The sequence below is a fragment of the Panthera uncia genome (assembly GCF_023721935.1).
Source record: "Panthera uncia isolate 11264 chromosome E2 unlocalized genomic scaffold, Puncia_PCG_1.0 HiC_scaffold_19, whole genome shotgun sequence".
Classification (NCBI taxonomy): Eukaryota; Metazoa; Chordata; class Mammalia; order Carnivora; family Felidae; genus Panthera; species Panthera uncia.
The window spans coordinates 4,930,676-4,949,442 of record NW_026057588.1 but is presented as its reverse complement, the minus strand read 5'-3'; the positions used below and the strand labels follow the sequence as shown (position 1 = coordinate 4,949,442).

At 59.3% G+C, this 18,767-nt stretch overlaps 2 protein-coding genes across 2 annotated transcripts in view; both read left to right on the top strand.

The window, feature by feature from the left end:
- Nucleotides 1-62: 62 nt before the first annotated feature.
- Nucleotides 63-15,231, top strand: PRPF31 (pre-mRNA processing factor 31). Its single transcript, XM_049621429.1, has 14 exons — nucleotides 63-148; nucleotides 1,341-1,525; nucleotides 1,628-1,688; nucleotides 4,221-4,304; nucleotides 4,900-4,997; nucleotides 5,906-6,012; nucleotides 7,814-7,983; nucleotides 9,822-9,979; nucleotides 11,256-11,345; nucleotides 12,702-12,829; nucleotides 12,910-12,982; nucleotides 13,444-13,572; nucleotides 13,668-13,766; nucleotides 14,840-15,231. Exons 2-14 carry the CDS (start codon nucleotides 1,349-1,351, stop codon nucleotides 14,963-14,965), a joined length of 1,500 nt encoding a protein of 499 aa, XP_049477386.1. The 5' UTR covers nucleotides 63-148; nucleotides 1,341-1,348; the 3' UTR covers nucleotides 14,966-15,231.
- A 3,021-nt stretch (nucleotides 15,232-18,252) lies between these two features.
- CNOT3 (CCR4-NOT transcription complex subunit 3) overlaps nucleotides 18,253-18,767 on the top strand; it is a 14,883-nt gene continuing 14,368 nt past the window's right edge. The window contains 1 exon segment of the mRNA XM_049621372.1: nucleotides 18,253-18,635. The gene's annotated coding sequence lies outside the window, so the exon portion shown is untranslated.

Sequence of the window (18,767 nt, the reverse complement as noted above, 5' to 3'; positions counted from 1 at the left end):
AGTTGTTGTTCCAAAGGCAGCCCAGGGCGGGAGCCAATCAGAGCGCAGCTTTGCCGCGACGACGGCGCGAAGCTGAGACATCATCTGTGAGCGTCAACCGCTGTCGGGAAGCGACTCGCCTAGAAACCGTCTTGCCGGCTGGGAAGAGGTGTGTGCGCTGTGGACGCGGGGAGGGCGGGAGCCCTGATTCCTGGGGCCGGGGGCCGGCGTGCGCAGGGAGGCAGGAGGGTCTCATACGCGCAACTGGACTTCTGAGGCTTGTCCCCAACTGCCGCCTCAGGGGCCAAATCTGTCCCGTGATCCGTTGGGTTTGGCCTGTGCTGCGGGGATTTCGGGGGGTTATAGTTTTAAATTATCCACTTAAATGATCGCATGGAAACTTTGAAACAGAGATTCTGCGTCAAAGTTCTGAATCTTTTTTGTTGAAGAAAGAGCACCTGACAACATGTTTGGCCGCTTGGCCAGGCGTGTCTGCTGCTGCGCCTCGGCTGCGCGCTTACATTGGCCGTGAGGCCCCCGGTGTCCGAGTCCCGCTGCTCCCGGGGGCCCAGCCCCCAGCGTGCTTCACTCGACACATTACCCATGCAGCCTCTGTTTTTATACTTCCTTCCAGGGACGGCAGTGTAGAAGGGAAGGAAATGAGGAAGGGGGGTTGTTTTATGGAAAGGAAGGAGGAACGGGAAGGAGGAGAGGTGTTTTACGTTAAAAAAAAAAACAAAAAAACAGTGGGATTGTATCTTGATGAGTAGTGTTTCCCATTCTTTTCCACCCTCTGGGACTCAAAATAATAATTTTGTCCAGCGCTTGGAGTACGTGAGGAGGCTGCTCATGGCCAGAGGGGACCGGCCATGAGGGCCTCTAGACACCTTAGGCCCCACCTGGTTGCCCTGATGTTTAGGGAGATCAATATTTTAGGGTATCTGTCACTCTTTTGGGGCCCTACAGTTTTGGGGAGGGATCTCTGTTATAGGAGAAAAAAGGATCCTAGGAGACGTCCAATCTCAAAGAGAGGATGTGAATTTTTTTAAGTCTTAGGTGGTGGCATGAGGGGCGTGCTGTGTCTTGCCCAGTGACGTGAGTGTGAGAAGGGTAGGTGGTGGGAGCTGTGACCGGAGACCACCTGGTTCTGGGAGGTTTGTTCATGGAGTGATTCACTGGGTATTTATTGAGCACCTATTATATGCCAGACACAGTTAGAAGCTGAAGAACAAAGTAGATGAAAACACCTGTCCTTATGGAGCTTGCTTGCTCGTGGGGTCGATCCAATAAGGACCAGGGCCTTCTTGGGGAGAAGCCCCCTCTCGTTAATGAAGGGGGGACCTCGCTCTCCCTTCCCATAGGTCTCGGCATGTCTCTGGCAGATGAGCTTCTGGCTGACCTTGAGGAAGCGGCGGAAGAGGAGGAAGGAGGAAGCTATGGGGAGGAAGAAGAGGAGCCGGCGATCGAGGATGTGCAGGAGGAGACACAGCTGGATCTTTCCGGGGATTCGGTCAAGAGCATCGCCAAGCTGTGGGACAGCAAGATGGTGAGCGGGCTGTAAATAGGGGCTCCCCGCAGGGGTGATGTGCGCAGTAGCTCTTTTTCCTGAAGAGTTCCGAGTTCCGACTCTCCTGTCTTCCCTGAGCAGTTTGCTGAGATCATGATGAAGATCGAGGAGTATATCAGCAAGCAAGCCAAAGCTTCAGAAGGTAACTTCCCCCTCCCACGTCCCTCCCCTGCCCCGCCCCTTGGCTCCTCCGCTGCTTGTGGCTTTGGAAGTTCGGCTTGCCTCCTTCTCAGACTTTTTGAGAGCCCTCTTTTCTTTTCTTTTCTTTTCTTTTCTTTTCTTTTCTTTTCTCTTCCTTTCTTTTTTTTTTTTTTTAAATATTTATTCATTTACTTTTGAGAGAGAGCGCACAAGCAGGGGAGGGACAGAGAGAGAGAAAGAGAGAATCCCAAGCAGGCTCCACACTGTCAGCACAGAGCCTGACACGGGACTCAATCTCACAAAACTGGGAGATCGTGATCTGAGCCGAAACCAAGAGCCGGACGCTTACCTGACTAAGCCATCCAGGCGCCCCTTTCTTTTTCTTTTCCATCCCAACCCGGTTCCCTTCTCTCCTGAGAATACATTGCATCATGAAGCTGACACTTCTTAAGTTCTCGCCAAGCGCTTACTTGCTGCAGAAGGACTCCCCTCAAGGCTTCTCAAGTGTCAGTGATTCACGTGTCCGGTTAAGGGTTTTGCCACCTCCGTAAACCACTCGTTTCATTATTTACTTTACATTTTTCTCTAAAGCAGCATGCTTTTTTCCTTCAGTTTACTTAAGAAGGTGGGGTGCCTGGGTGGCTCAGTCAGTTAAGCGTCCGACTTTGGCTCAGGTCATGATCTTGTGGCCTGTGAGTTTGAGCCCTGCATCAGGCTTTGTACTGACAGCTCAGAGCCTGGAGCCTGCCTCGGATTCTGTGTCTCCCTCTCTCTCTGCCCCTCCCCCACTTGTGCTGTCTCTCTCTGTCTTTCAAAAATAAATAAATGTAAAAAAAATATTTTTTAAAAAGAAAGAGAAGGAACATTACTGCTATCGTGTGTGGAAAACTGGTATCATTTGGTAAGTAGTGAGTGACCCTGCAGCGGGCAGTTATCGGAGCACCAGCTTCCGGGAGTGCTGGGGTGTCTTGAGCGCTCAGCTCAGCTCTGACAGATTGCTCAGAGCTTGCTCACGGTCTTCTTGTCAAGGGGGAGCTCTGGGATGGAACTGACTGCTGAAGCGGCCACGGGACGCTGTCGGGCACAGCAGCGGTGTGGTCAGACCTGCTCCCCGCTCTTCGCTTCTTTTCTTTAAAGTTTTCCTGAGGCACTCAGTGGCGGGCCCCTGGAGGCACCGGGTGCCCTGGGGAATCCGCCCAGCTCTCCACTCTGAGCTCAGGCTCTGGCGGAGCTGACAGGCAGGTCCAGGCAGCTGCTGGTGGGCAGCACCTGCTGGGATGGAGGGGGCTCCGGACGCTGGAGCCGCTGGAGGGGCGGGCTGACCCCAGCTCTGGGGCCAGGGAAGAGCCAGTACCTGAAATGGACTTTGAAGCGTGAATCCACACACCAGACGGAGAACGGCGGCCGCGTGCCCGGGGAAGGAGCTGTGCGTGTAGAGCCTCGCTTATCTGCTGTGCTCATGGCGGCAGAAGAAAGTGCCAGATCCTGCAGGGTTCTGAACACCAAGCTAGGGGGCTTCTCCATCTGACGAGCTGTGGGGAGCAGTGAAAGTGACGTGTTGGGTCAGGCTCGGGGTTAAGTCAGACCTGATGTCACCGGGCATCTAGAGTGGGAGGCGGGCACGGGACATCTCAGCACTGGGTGGCGGTTGTGTCTAATGGATACGCAGGGGTGCCAAGGGAGCAGAGACGATTCCAGGGTGCCTTCCGAGTCCTAGGGACGTAGAGACACTTGAGCCATCAGAGTTAAGAATGTGGATTCTGGGGCCATATCTCAGCTCTGCCATCTGCTGGCTCTGTGACATCAGGCCATGTCCCTCCATTTCTTTCTGTGCAACATTGGTCTAATTTGACGCCCACACCTCTGGCTGGTTGTGGGTAAGAGGTTAATGCCTGCAAGATGCTTGGGACGGTGGGAGACACACGGTAAGTCCTGTGTGTGTCAGCTGCTGCTTCCGCTGCTGATGGTGATACCTTCACCGTCGTTGTTATCGTTGTTGAAACCTGGAGAGGAACGTTTCAGAAACCGATGTGAGGAAGGGATGTACCAGGGGGAGGGAACAGCATATGCAGAGGCCCAGAGGAGAGCAAAGCAGCCCTGGGTGCTCAGGCACTGCAGTCAGCCCTTTGGGGCGTCATGAGAGGGTGGGGCTGGGACGGTGCAGAAGCCGGCAGATACCCCGGAGTGGCACCAGTGTGCCAGGCATTGTTCTGGGCACAGGGAGGGGGCAGCCCTGGGAAACAGACGCAGTTCTTGTTTTCCCAGGGCTTCTTGGCTTTTGGGAGCCTCAGACTGCAGTCTGGGGAGCTAGGCCCGTGGCCTCGTGGTGTGGGGAGCCGCCGGAGGGTTAGTTCCAGGGCAAGATGGGGTCGTGACGCCTGGAGGGCGCACTGGAGGGGGAGAAATGGGAGGTTTGCAGACATGCACACCCACCTCCAGGCTTACTCCTCCAGCCCCTCCAGCCACACCCCGTCTCCCCCCAGGTGCGGGAGCCTAGACACACACACCCCCAGGCTGTTTTTCCCCCTCACAGTGATGGGACCAGTCGAGGCGGCCCCTGAATACCGGGTCATCGTGGACGCTAACAACCTGACCGTGGAGATCGAGAACGAACTGAGTGAGTGCCCTGAAGGGCGAGCAGAGATGGCCCTGCCTGGCGTCCCTCACGGCCCCTTCCAGTCCCCAAGGAGGGCAGAGGCAGGATCCTGGTCGCCTTCCCCACTGGCCTCCCCAGGGTCCTGCCCCCAGAGTCCTCATTTAGTTCAAGTCCAGGTTCGGCTGCTGTAGCAGAGTGGCTTATTTGAGAAGGAAGTGTGTTTTCCTGTGATGTGAGAGTCTGGGTGAGGACCCCAGGCCTAAAGTCGCGGCATCTGGTGTCGGGCCCTTTCTGTCTTGTTGATCTGCCACCTGTGTCAGGGTCCAAGGTGACTGCCCACCTCCACATCCCACCGGCAAAAGAGGAAGGAGGAGGAGGGCACAGTTCTTTAAGGGGTGACCTGGAAATTGCATGTCACTTCAGATCACGTGTCGTAAACCAGAACTAACTCACGTGGCTGCGTGCAGCAGGGAAACGGCGTTTTTGCTGGGTGGCCGTGAGCCCCGCTAAATTCAGGGCTTCAGTCACTAAGGGCAGAGGGGCAGTGGATGTTGGGGACAGCCAGCGGAGTCCGCCTGCCCCCTCATCAGACACCTCGCCTCTCTGTCCACTTCAGACATCATCCACAAGTTCATCCGGGATAAGTACTCAAAGCGATTCCCCGAACTGGAGTCCCTGGTCCCCAACGCACTGGATTACATCCGCACGGTCAAGGTGAGTGCACCAAAGTGGGGACTCAGGAAGAACTGAGTGATGGGGGGCAAGGCCCTGCCCTTGGACCCCCGGGTCTAAGGGGAAAGACTCCCCTCAGTCAGCCTTCGGCCACTGGGAACAGAGAGCAGGTGAGCGGCCTGGAGCCACGGCTCCCGAGGGCTCATCTGCCCTCCCCGTTCTCTTGAGGCCAGGAGCTGCTCTAGGCTTCCCAGCAAGAAAGGGGTGGAGCCTGGAAGGAATGTTCTCAAGGCTGCTCTGCCCACCTCCAGGCCCACTCCTTCCCTGGGTGGGCCTCCCAAGAAGGGCCTGGAGCTGGTTGAGGCCGAGGAAGCAGGGAGGGAGATGAGGGGGTGCCCCGTGTCGGCCAGCGCTTCTCTGGCCGTGCTTGGAGCAGGTGGCATTTGAGTGGAAATCTGAAGGTTGATGCAGGGGAAGCCGTGCAGAGACTTGGGGGAACTTATGAGCACCAAGACCCTGAGGCGGCCGGCGGTGGGGAGACAAAGTTGGTGAGGCCGGATGCCATCTGACCTCCAAGGCTTTGGGCCTTACAGGAAAGCCCTGGGAGGGTCAGGCCCAGGTGGAAGCAGGGACACGGGCGAGGAGGCTCCCTCGTGAGTCCAGGAGAGGAGGATGGTAGGGGGCCGTCCGCGCAGGGAAGCAGCGTGGTCGTGTTTGCGCTCCGAGTTGACACGGGTGGCGGGGCCTCCCTGGGTGGCTGGTTCTGGATCAGCAGTGTGGTGCTGATGCCCTCAGCAGGGAAGTTCTTGGAACTGGTAGGAGGTCCTCTGTGTACAGAGCCCAGCTTTGCCAGTGTCCCCAGAAGAGGCCCGGGTGGCTGCATGAGCAGGAGAGGTTCTCGGGCCTCCCTGAGTCTCCGGGCCTCCCCTCTCTTGCCCTCTCGCCCCCAGGAGCTGGGCAACAGCCTGGACAAGTGCAAGAACAACGAGAACCTGCAGCAGATCCTGACCAACGCCACCATCATGGTCGTCAGCGTCACCGCCTCCACCACCCAGGGGTGCGTGCTCAGGGGCGAGGAGTCACCGGGGCCCCAGCAGGCCCATCTAATGGCAGAGGAGGATCTCAGGGTCCCAGTGGCCGGGTGTCTGTCTCAGGAGGACAGCTCATTTCTGTCCCACGCGTGTGGAGTGAGTGTGGGGCCTGGAGGTCCTGAGTGGTGAGGCAGAGGGCCAGCCTGGGTTACAAGCGTTTGTCTCGGGCACGTTCCCCCTCGGTGGGATGAAGGTGTCCGTAAAGGCAGGGACCTGGTTTGGGGCCCTTGGTGTCCGCCTGCCCCTGTGGCATCTTTGCTGTGTCTAAGAGAAGGACGTGTCCTTAGCTCCAGAACAGCCCTGTGGCGTGGAGACCTCCCTCGGGCTGCACTTCTGTTGACTGAATAAATGCGGACCGAGCGCCAGGCACTGTTCTGAGGACAGAGAGAACTCAGCAAAGCAGCTCCTGTCTGGGGAGAGGCAGGTGTACCCGCAGGTCACAGGCTGGAGGGCGAGTGTCAGAGTGCAGACAGGTGCCGAGCGGCCTGGGGCGCAAGAGGAGGGGCACCTCTCCAGACTGGGGCAGGTGGCTTCCTGGAGGAGGTGACGACTCAGCCTCATGCAGGGGCCAGGGTCTCTAGTGGGAGAACACTGGGCTCTTAGCTCGCCACTGGGGGGAGCAGCCTTGAGCCTCAGCCCACTGGGCTTTGGTTGTAGGGGCCTAGGGCGGGCTCCACGGTCCCTCGTCTGTGCGTCATAAGCGCGACGGGGCAACTGAGGGAGGGAGGGGTATGGCCGGGTTTGGTTGCTGGCTCGCAGCTCTGTGGCCGCCGGGTCCCTTCGCCGTCCTGCCCTCGGGTCCCCTCTGTAAAGTGACAGTGAAGACAGCCCACCTTTGTGGTTTCCTTCAGCAAGTACTAGCCCGGCACCTTCCGTGTGCCAGGGTGTGCTGGGCACGCTGCTGAGAATCTGGGTTGGAGTCCCCTTGGGGGGCTGCTGTCTAGCGCCAGAGGTGGACGGGAGGCTCGGTGGATCGCAGCTGGTGATGGTGCCCGAGGGAAGCAGCAGGGCAGGAACCTTGGTGCTCGGAGAGGCTGAGGCCTGGAGGATGAGGAGGGGCCGGCAGGGGCACGTGGGCAAGGGCCCGGCCCGGGCTGACAAGCGGTGCTGACTGAAAACCTAGGATTCCCAGCAGCCCTCGCTTCCAGGCTAATAGCACTTACAGTAGCCCTGAGGCCGCACACGTGCATCCACACATATATGTTGTGCCTACACGTGTGTGTGTGCACACACGTGTGTGCACATATGCCATACCCACACATGTATATGTACACATGCGTGCATGCACGTGTATGTGCTGTGCCTACATGTGTATATGTGCGCGTGTGCGTGCACATATACATATGCTGCACCTACACGTATATATGTGCACTGTGCATGCATGCATATATGCTGTGTGTACATGTGCACACATGTGTGTGCGCGTGTATATGCTGTGCCTACACGTGTATGCGCGTGCACGTGCGTGCATGCATGCACGTCATACCTACGCATGTACATGTGCACCTATACATGCTTGCGTGCATGTACATATGTGCAGACACGTGCACACACGTGCACACACGCATATATGCTGTGGCTACACGTGTATATGTGCACACGTGCGTGCATGCGTATACGCTATGCATACATGTGCACGTGTGCACACACGTGCGTTTGCGCATGAGCACACAGCCAGAAGGACAGGGCTCCCGTGCCCGTCAGGTAGGGTACACAGGAGGGGCCGGGTCTGTCCCAGCCACATCCCTAAGTCCCGAACCACCGCAGGCAGCAGCTGTCGGAGGAGGAGCTGGAGCGGCTGGAGGAGGCCTGTGACATGGCACTGGAGCTAAACGCCTCCAAGCACCGCATCTACGAGTACGTGGAGTCTCGGATGTCCTTCATCGCGCCCAACCTCTCCATCATCATCGGGGCGTCCACAGCCGCAAAGATCATGGGTGAGGTCCTGGGGCAGAGTGGGGGCAGAGGGCCGACCTTGGACAGTGTGATCATGGAGAAGCCACACCCCTCGTGTATGAAACGGGGCATCTGGCCCAGGGCCCCAATGCCCTGTTCTCTCCCTGTCATCCCTCCTGGAGATCACAGAGGTCGGCCAGCCTGCTTGTCCTGCAGACCCGCAGAAAGAATGGTGGCCCTGAGGAGGGCTGGCCTGACCAGCCCGGAGGAGGTGGTGTGGCTGCTGGGGACCCCGGCACTGCTCGGCCAGCACGTCCCGGCAGCTCCCGGCTCCGCACAGACCCCTGGGCTGCCCAGCATAGGCGGTGTGAGCCGTCAGGACCATGGTTTCATCCGTGAGATGGGGACAGCAGTCCTGATGACGGGTTGGGACTGAAGGGTGGGCCTACTCAGACTCCTTGCGGTCTCCGAGCAGGCTCCCCCTTGGGCTCCTAGCCCCTTCAGCTGAGGGGCTCTTCGGGGACCTGGGTGGAGCAGCTGTGTGCTAGGTTGCTCGGCTGCCATAACAAAGTAGCACAGGCGGGGGTGGCAGGCAGTGGGGGCCTTAAAAACCAAGGTTCGTTGTCACGGGGTCCTGGAGGCTGGGAGGCCAGAAGGCGGGAGCAGCGTGTCGGCAGGCTGGGTTCTCAGCTTGCAGGGGGCTGTCTGCCCAACTGGCCTCTCCTCTGTGCGTCTGTGTTGTCCTCTCTTCTTGTGGGGACACCGGTCGTGCTGGGTCAGGGCCCATCCAGTGATGTCATTCCCCCTGAATCCCGTCTTTCGTGGCCTCGTCTCCAAACACAGCCACATTCTGAGGTCGTGGGCGTGGGGCTTCGACACAGGAATTTGGGGAGACACGGTTCAGCTCCTAGCGCAGCCTGGAGTGGCAGGTGTGTGCGGGGCTGCAGTGGTTTCGGGGCGAGATCATCTCAGGTATGGATCCTGCCTCCCCCTCACTGACCTCCCATCTTCACGTGCCTCAGTTTCCCCAGTGGTGATTGACGGTGTGCTACTTTCCTGTGACTTCCGGGCTGAAATCAAGGTGTCGGCTGGCTCCTGCATTGCTTTATGGAGGTTCTAGGAGGAAGGAGCGGAAGGAGTCCGCTTCCGGGCCTTTCCTGGCCTCCAGAGGCTGCCTGCACCCTTGGCTCCGGGTTTTCCCCACCTTAAAGTCTCCTGTCTCACATCCCTGTGACTCTCTGCCTCTCCCTTCAGCTTACAAGGACCCTTGTGCTTCATAGAATCCTCCCCTCCCTCCCGCTCCTCTCAAAGTCCTTAACTGTGTCTGCAAAGTCCCTTCGGTCCTATAATGCAGCACGAAGGTTCTGGGGACTCTGACGTCAGCTTCTGGGCGGGGGGCGCTCTGCTCACTTGCAAGTTACCATGCCTTGATCGCTTACCTAATCCTTAAAGACGCCTAGTGTGGAGCCTGGCACACAGCAGTCCCCCATGAAAGGTAAACGTTTTTATCTGCAGCTTCTCTGCGCTGGGCCTGGAGACAAGCCCACAGGAACCCAGGGGTGACTGACACCAGGGCCCGTCATCAGAGCGTCCCCAGCCTGGTGGCCGCTGTTCTAACACAGAGCAGGGGCTGTGTAGCTCTGTAGACTCTGGGGGCTCCTGTTGGGCCGCCTCCCCACTGTGCACCGTCAGGCAGGTGGTTTCACCTCTCTGGGCCTCCTCGGAGTCCTCCCTCCGAAGCGGGACCCATCAGCCCTCCCTAGCAGGGCCAGCTCGGGAACTCAACCAGAAGCTCAGGTTAAGGCACGAAGTGTGCAGTGAGCCCCCAAACAAGTGCCGTGTTTCCTTTGACCTCCTCCCTCCCTCTCTCCTGCCGCAGGGGTGGCTGGGGGCCTGACCAACCTCTCCAAGATGCCCGCCTGCAACATCATGCTGCTTGGGGCCCAGCGCAAGACGCTGTCCGGCTTCTCGTCCACCTCTGTGCTGCCCCACACTGGCTACATCTACCACAGCGACATCGTGCAGTCTCTGCCCCCGGTGAGCCGCCCTGACACGTGGGCCCCGTGGAACCTTCTGCTGTGGCAGAAGCAGCCTTGTCCGGGGGGCAGTGTGAGCCTCAGCAACTTGCCCCTCTGCTCCCTGGTTCCCACTGGTCACAGCTGACAACAGTGGTCAGGAGCTCGGACGACAGGGTCACGTGGAGCGTAAGAACAAGGACCCTGGAGCAGATGTGCTGGGCTTGGGATTAACAACGGGGCAAGAGATGTGAGCTCTGTCTCAGTCTCCCTGTCTGTAAAATGGGGGGGATAGAACCTGCTTCCCAGGGTTGTGATTAGGACTCTTATGTATGCAACACCTTCAGGTCACGCTTGCACATAAGAAGCAACATAAGCATTAGCTTGTGAGGTGCAGGGGTCCCCAAACCACCCCCAGCTTCAATAACCCACTAGAGGGAGGTGCAGACTCACTGAGCTGACACACTTGAATTGTGGTTTGTCACGAAAGGACAGACTCCCAGCAGCCAAGGGAGGAAGCGGGTGGGATCGGAGCCAGAAGTAGCAGCCACGGCACTTCCAGACCTCCTCTCCCCGTTGCCCATGTCACTCCCGGCCTCCACACGTAACAGCGTGCAGGGGAATCGCCACCAGGGAAGCCCCACTGAGCCTCCAAGTTGGGAGTCTTCTCTGGGGTTGAGTTGTGTAGACCGGACCGGGTAGCCCATGTGGCTGATCTGGGTTCCAGGTTGACTGAGATACTGTAACCCAGACACCCCCCTGAGCGTCTCACATGGTTGGTCTCTGCCTTGTCCAAGGTCCCAGGCCAACAAAGGCTACCTCCCAGAGCTGAGGGCCAGGCCGGAACTCTTAGGGCAAGGCTGCTTTTCGCCACGCGAGCCACTGCTAACTTTGTTATCGTTATTTATCGAGACATGGCTGTGGGTTTACGCGTACCATCTTGGTGCATCTCAGATCATGGGCCACCTGCCTTTCGTGGCGCAGGACACAATTTTCTGATGCACAGATGGATGTGTTCTATTTTAATCACTTTCTTTTTAGTGTGTGACAGTCTTCCACTGCAGTAATATAGATGTCTGTGCAAAGGGACTCAAGTTTTTGAAAAGTGGGCTGAAAGAAAACAGCAATGGTGATAGTTTGTTGCGGTAACACGTTATTACAGGTTTTCACAGTAACGCGTGGCAGGGACGGTGAAGTGCTGGTGGGCAGAGGGTGAGCCCTGGTGCCTGTGGTTTCTGAAATGCTCAGGGCTCTCAAACGAATTCTCTCACTGACTCTGCCCCTTCCTGCTGCTCCAGGATCTCCGACGGAAAGCGGCCCGGCTGGTGGCCGCCAAGTGCACGCTGGCAGCCCGCGTGGACAGTTTCCACGAGAGCACAGAGGGGAAGGTGAGGCACGGGCGGGCGTCTGTGTGGGTCTGTGGTGTGTCCTGTGTCCTGGGGGGAGGCACCATCAGGGGACCCAGCACACACGAGCACTGTTCTAAGTGTGCGGAGCGGGGGGGGGGGGGGGGGGGGGGGGGGGTGTCGTGTGTTAGTGTCGTCGTCCAGCCCTGTGGGTCAGAAGTCCGCCGAGGGTCCCGCTGTGCTGAGATCCATGTGCTGGCACAGCATTCCCTCTGGAGCCTCTTGGGGAGGATCCGCCCCCTGCCTTTCCCAGCTTCTGGAGGCGCCTGCTGCCCGGGGCTCGCAGCCCTCCTCCGTCCACACTGCTGGCAGCGTGGCGTCTTCTGTCTCTCCCTGACTCGAGGCCTGTCTCCACGGGTCCTCCTCTGACTCCTTTAAGGACGCGGTGATGACGTGGGGCCCACGCTGGCCATCTAGATCGTCTCCCGTCTTCACATCTCTCACTTGATCACACCCACAAAGTTCCATCCGGAGCGGAGACGAGGATGTGGACACCCTGGTGGGGCGGTTTTGCCTGCTGCACCGGGACCTGTCACCATCCAGACCGTCATTCAGTTCGCCTCTGTGTTCCTCAGCAGACCCGCTCTGTGAAAGGGGATGTGTTTTGTGTCTTGTGCACTGGCATCCAGACACCCAGCCTGGCACAGTGTTCAGGGTTGTGATCTCCCTCCTTTCTCTCTTCCTCTCAACCACTGGTCGAGATGCTGGGGGTACCGCAGTGAGCCGCTCAGACCAAAGCCCTGTGTGCGCATGCACGTTCTGGTTGGGGGCAGGGCGAGGGGGCCAGGGACATCTGTGCTGTGTCCAGGGACGCCGTGTCACTGCTGCGTAGGGGTCCAAGGGTGCCGGGCTGGTGGGGGAGGTGGACGCTGTTCAACCAGGATGTCGGGGGCGGGGGGCTTCTCTGAAGAGGTGAAGGTGTAATGCACGTACACCTGGGTCAAGCTAGCAAGCAGCTCCCGTGAGTGCCTGGGGGAAGAGACCCAGGAGGAGGGAGCGGCCAGTGCGCAGGCCCCAGCCTGGTGGTGGGGCGGGGTGGGTCCTGCAGAGACCTCGCTGCAGCAGAGGTGCTGGAGGGGGGTGGCATTTGGGGTCTCTCTGAAGGAAGAGCTTGCTGGGAGAGAAAGCACAGAGGTGAAGCTCCCGGGTGACCCCACTTGCAGAGGCTGGGGCCAAAGGCTGGGGAGGAGGCGCGGGCCTGGGGTTGGCTGTGTTGCATTTGAGGGGCTGCCTGCACCCCCATCGAGGAGACAGTTGTGTGTGTAGTGCAGTGAGGAGTCTGGGCCCGAGAGTGGACGGGTCCCCCAGGCCCTGATGGGACCCTCGCGCCCTCCCCAGGTGGGCTACGAGCTGAAGGACGAGATCGAGCGGAAGTTTGACAAGTGGCAGGAGCCACCCCCTGTGAAGCAGGTAAAGCCGCTGCCTGCGCCCCTGGACGGGCAGCGCAAGAAGCGAGGCGGCCGCAGGTGGGTCCCGAGGCCCGGGGTCAGGAGGAGGGAAAGGGAAGGGGCTCACCCACCAGCTGACCCCCGGTGCCCATCCCCAGGTACCGCAAGATGAAGGAGCGGCTGGGACTGACCGAGATCCGGAAGCAGGCCAACCGCATGAGCTTTGGAGAGGTCAGAACCCCGACCCGGACACTTCGCCCTTTTCCCACTGCGGGGCCTCAGGGGTCGTCTTTGTCACAAGCGCTGTCCCTCTGTCCCCTGCCACGTTTCTCCTCTCTGCTGGGGCACTACCCCCGCCTCCAGTCTCTCCCCCACATCCATGCACCCCTACACAGCACTCTGTGCTGGCCCTATCCCCCCTGCCCCCCGCCCTTCCGTACATGTCCTTCCCCTGGCTTCACCTCCGCCACTCTCTTCTCTGAGCATCACCCTGCTGGTCCTGCAAGAACTAGCTCGAGTGTCCTTTGGTTTGCGAGCCCGGCTTCGGTTGTTAACGCCGTGCACGCACGTGTGCGTGCACACACGGCCCCTCTCGGGGGTCATCTTGGCCCCGCAGGCACCTGAATCAGGTGAACGGCCGGGTGTCTAGCTGATGGAGAGTCTAACTCCGGGATGCCTTCTCCTCCCACCAGATCGAGGAGGACGCCTACCAGGAGGACCTGGGCTTCAGCCTGGGCCATCTGGGCAAATCAGGCAGCGGGCGGGTACGGCAGACACAGGTGAACGAGGCCACCAAAGCCAGGATCTCCAAGACACTGCAGGTACAGACCAGGCCTGGGCGGGTCCAGGGGTGAGGGGGCACCGGTGGGCAAGCCCGGGGCAAGCGCAGACGTCCCCTGCCCCCACCTCCCCACAGCGGACACTGCAGAAGCAGAGTGTGGTGTACGGAGGGAAGTCCACCATCCGCGACCGTTCATCAGGGACAGCCTCCAGTGTGGCCTTCACCCCACTCCAGGTACTGGACGCCAGAGTCAGGCGGCTCCACTCCCAGCTTTCCCAGCAGCCCTGGGCTTTAGCCTCTTCTCCTGTGAGACAGGCACACGATCGAGCTCCTCACAGGGCTGGTGTGGACGGGGCATCAGTGAAGCCCCTGGAGGGCATGGCCCCCCGGTGCTCAAGTTAGCAGGGACAGAAGGGACATGGTCCTGCCAGCAAGCGCAGGCTGGCTTTAGACTCAGGCTGTGGGCGACCCTGTGACCTCAAGCGGGCTCAGCCCCTCCCTGAGGTGCTGGGTGGTTGGGACAACTGCAGGCCCTCGTAAGAAGGTTCATAGCTGGCTGGGAGGGTGAGGTCCCAGCCCGGCCAGTGCACAGGATGGAGCCACTGCGTCCGTCCCTTCCTTGGCTTACGCGCCCACAAAAGAGGGCTGGTGTGTCCCACGGCATCGAACAGAACAGCTTTCCTCTGTCAGCAAGGGTCTGCTGAGCACCTAAGTCCCCTGCACCGTTGGAAGAGCCGGGGGTAAAACCACAGACACCAGGCAGTAAGCCTTGCCTTTGTGGACCTTATGGGGTGGCAGGTCAGGTAGGTAAGATACACAGCCTGTCGGAAAGTGGAAAGTGCACGGAGAAGAGGGGGTGAGGGGTCAGGTTGGAGGCCCCCAGGGAGGCCTCAGCCGCAAGGTAGGATTACCGTGTGGAGGATACTGGGAAAGGTTCCAGCCACTGCGGGGCCCCCAGCGCGGGTCACTGTCCCTACCGGGGTTGGTGTGATTCACACCACGGCGGCAGGGGAGCCGCTTCACTCTGTGACTCGGTTTCCTTACTCAGGAACCAAACCGGGTTGGCTGTTCTGAAACTGTTTTTAAAATCACCTGGAGGACCTGTTAAATATTCAGATGCCCAGGTCCTCCTTTGGGGCGGGGGCAGTTTGGTGACTGGCAAACTGTCCTCATCATCTGGAGCCCCAGGACCATTGAGAAGGGCTCCCTGACATTTCATGATCCTCTTACTGGGGCCGGGGGGGGGGGGGACCTGTCAGAGGCCAGCCCAGCTCCCCACCCCATTGTCACCTCCCCCGCCTGCCCAGGGCCTGGAGATTGTGAACCCACAAGCAGCCGAGAAGAAGGTGGCCGAGGCCAACCAGAAGTATTTCTCCAGCATGGCCGAGTTCCTCAAGGTCAAGGGCGAGAAGAGCGGCATCATGTCCACCTGAGGGACTGTACCCAGGTGGCTGCCCCTGAAGCTACGGGCCCTGCCCTTCTGAAGAGACCCGGGTCAGGATCGGGCTGGGAGTGTCCCTCAGCAGCCCTGTGCCAGGACTGTCCGAGGAGGCATGGGAGGAGCCAGTCCCCTGAGCACCAAGATGGCCTCCCCATCTTGGGGGATAGAGCCAGTCTTCATCATGCTTCATCTTTTTTACCTAGAAAGGGAGATACTTTTGGAAAAAGTGCAATTAAAAGCACATTATCAGGTTCTGTTCCTGGGGAGTGATCATTTGTCAAACACCTGCACGACTGGAGGAGTCTGCTGTGGGGCTTGGGGGACAAAGCTGGGGCTCCCGATCCAGGTGGTGTCTGGGCCCCACCCTGGCCCTTTGCTTCCCTGTCCTGGATTCCAGGAAGAGCAGAGCCCTCTCCATCTCCAGACCACTTGGAGAACGTCCATTGTTTTGATGCTCCCAAGTGATATGGTTGCCCAAAGCCCCAGCCCTGAAAACGGGCCAGCCGGCGTGGCTGTGGGGTCTCAGGTGTGCAAGCCTCCATGCCAGAGGTCCCTCGTGAGGACGTGAAGGACGCCCAGGACCTGCTCGGTGTTGGGCTTCCCATCAGGGTCCGGTGTGTGGAGTGGTGAGCCAAGCCCCGATCGGGCCAAGCACACAGGCTCCCTGCTGGCAGGGACTCAGTGCTGTCAGAGTTCCTGCCAGCTCAGCAAGTGGAGCCCCCAGGCTGTCTTGGAACCGGGGCTCAGCCAAGGTCTCCTTCACTTTGGCTGAGGGGCACGTGGCCTATAGGCAGGTGGGGACAACGCTGGCAGCAGAGGCAGTCCCAGCAGCTACCCTGCAAGAGCTAATTCAGGAAGAGCCCCACACGGGGGCCCGTTTGCTGTGCTCTGGAGCCGGGCTCCACAGAGTGTCGGAGCCTGGTCACTGACCCGTGCCCCTCTTAGTTACCCAGGAGGTGGGTGCACAGCCCGCCCTGCACCTGTGCCCGCCTTCCCCCCTCCATCTCTCGCTCTCCCTGGGGCTCTAGCCGGCTGGGTCCTCGCTGAGATCTCCCTTCCTGTTCCTGTCTCTGGGCCGCCCCCCATCACACTTGTTCTAAGTGTGTCTCAGTTCAGGGCTCAGTCTGTGGACCTTAGCAGCTCTCTGAGTCTCCTCTCTCACATCAGAGTCTACATCACCCCGGGGGATCCTTCTAGTGGCCGGCCAAATTACCTAGGTCGCTTAGCTGTGTCCCCACGTTTATCCTAGAGTCTTTAGATGAGCCCTGTTTGGAAGTGACAGCCTTTGCTGATCTCTGCTGATGGGTCTGCCCCGGGGAGGGCGCTCTGCCCGCCCCTCTTCAGAGCCTCCACCTCTGTGGCCAGAGTCAAGAAAGAATCGGAGTCACCTGGTGCCGCAGTCCTGCATAGTCTTAGAACAGAGATGCTCAAAACTGAACATGCTTGAGAATTACCTGGATGGCTTGTTAAAACCAGGGTTTCAGGGCCCAGAGTTTCTGATTCAGTTGGTCTATGGGGGAGCTAAAAAATGTGCATTTCTAATAAGTTCCCAGGTGATGTTTGTGCTGCTGGTCCAGGTACGTCACTGAGAACCCACTGCTCCATAAAATTCTCTGTTAGATTAGCTGCATGTTGGAATCATCTAAGCAGATTTAAAAATTACTATCTGGTTCATATCCTCGAAAATTCAGATTTCATTCATCTAGGGTAAGCCCTGAGTGTCTGGCTTTTTTTTCCAAGCCACCCAGGTGATTCCAATTGCAGCCGAGTTTGAGAACCACTGATCTGAATCCTTGCTACTCAAAAATGCGAAGTGTGGACCATCAGCATCACCTGGAAACTTGTCAAAAACCAGAATCTGGGATCTGCTGAACCAGAATCTGCATTTTAGCAAGTCTTCAAATGGTTCCCAAGACCTCTGAGAGGCCCTGCTCCATCCAAGGGCCACACTTTGAAGAGCGAAGCTCTTGATGAATGATTCTCAAACCCCAGTAAGCATGGGAATCACCCAGGGAAGTGTGTAAAAGCGCAGATCTCTAGGCTTCACTCCTCAGGTCCGTGTGGGCCTAAGAACACTGCATTTTTAGTCATCTCCCCTTGTCAGATGATTCAGATGCGGCTCTTAATTGCATCTTCCTTGGGTTTATCTTTTTTATGTATTGACTATGTGACCCGGAGCAAATGCCTCGTGGGTGGTTCGGGTACCACTGCCTACCGAGTCGTCAACCACACTTCATCCCTCGTATTCATTCAGTAAACAGTCACTGTACTTCTGCGAATGCAAACCCCGGAAGGGCAAACTGGAATTATCGTGGAAACGACGGTAGAAGTGCAAAAGTGGATCCTGCACACGAGGTCGGCAAGTCTTCCCCGCTGGAGCGCAGAGCAGAGAGCGGGAGAGGACAGGGTAGCCCCCTCTGTCCCCTCTGCAGCGTACCCACAACACCGAGGAAGCGGGCTGCGGAGAACAGTGCCCCACAGTAACCGCACAACTAGGTGGAGGCAGGGCAGAAACGCCATGCCCCTGGCATGGGTATGCGAGGTGCCAGTGACTCGGGGCACTGGCCACTGCTTCTTTCCCTCCGTTTACCGTACAGAGACTCAGAGATATGCCCAACAGACACTTGCAGGAAGACGACGCAGCTGGGACACAAGGGATGCGGAAGGATGTGTCCAGGAGCCGACGCTGCCTGCTACGCCCCGTTTCACACGCCTCAGGGGCGGGTACCAACCCCCTCGCGGCGTTGCAGGATACGCTGGGGCGAATGGCAACGGCCAGGGCCAACGAGGGGAAGGGGGTGGGCCCTCTTGCCCAGCTCCTCCCCGGTGGCCCCAGGGCTGTTTTGAGTGGCAGACGACTCCAGCTCGGCCCCGGCTTGAAGGTACCTGTCTCCCTCTCATTAGGTGCTCGGCCTTTAACGCCCACGCTCCATGCCTTCCTCCGCTTTCCCCACCCACTTCCGGAGCCAACCAATGGCTGCGGGGCAGAATATCCCCTCAGAACCAATTAAAAATGGCTCTAAACTTGACGGACGACTTCCCGCCCCTGATCAGCCTAGCTCCTCCCCCCGACCAATTAGTTTAGGAGAGGGGGGCGGGTGTATCCAATCAGCACGCCAATGGTCTCTTGATTGACGCACGGGCCCTCGCGCTGGCGTGTTGTGCCCTGAGGCGGGGAGGAGGAGGAGCGGGGAAGAAAACCAGAGCCAATCCTAGCAGTCTGCGCGGGAGGCCAATCGAACGCCGCGCCTTGGAGCGATTGCCCATTCGGCAAGAGGGGGCCGGCTGCATCCCTGCCAAGAGCCAATAGAGCGCGTCCGAGGGGCAAGAGCGACGTGCCGCAGGAGCAATCATAGGCCTCCGTTCGGGGCTCGGGGGCGGGTCGGCGCCAGAGACGAGAAGAGAGGAGGGAGGCCTCCTCCGCCGCCGCCATCTTGGACCGGCCCGGTCAGCTTCCGCGGAGCCATCGGCAGACGCCGCGGCCTCCCTTGAGCCCCGACCCCGTCGTCAGAACAACCCCGGGCCCACTTTCCCCCACCCCACTTCCGCTTCGCGCCGCTATCGCGATAGCGCCCGGGCCCGGGGCGCGAGAAAAAGGCGGCGGGCGCTCGCCTCCCCCGCCTGTCGCGATACGCTCCTCAGCGGCGGCGCCAGCTCCTGTGGTGAGAGCGTCAGGCTCGACTGGGCCGGACCCCTTCCCCTCCTCCCCCGGCGCCACCACCGCCCTCCCCGCCGCCTCCCGCCCCGGCGCCACCGCCGCCTGTCGCGACATGGCCGACCCCCCACGGGCCCCC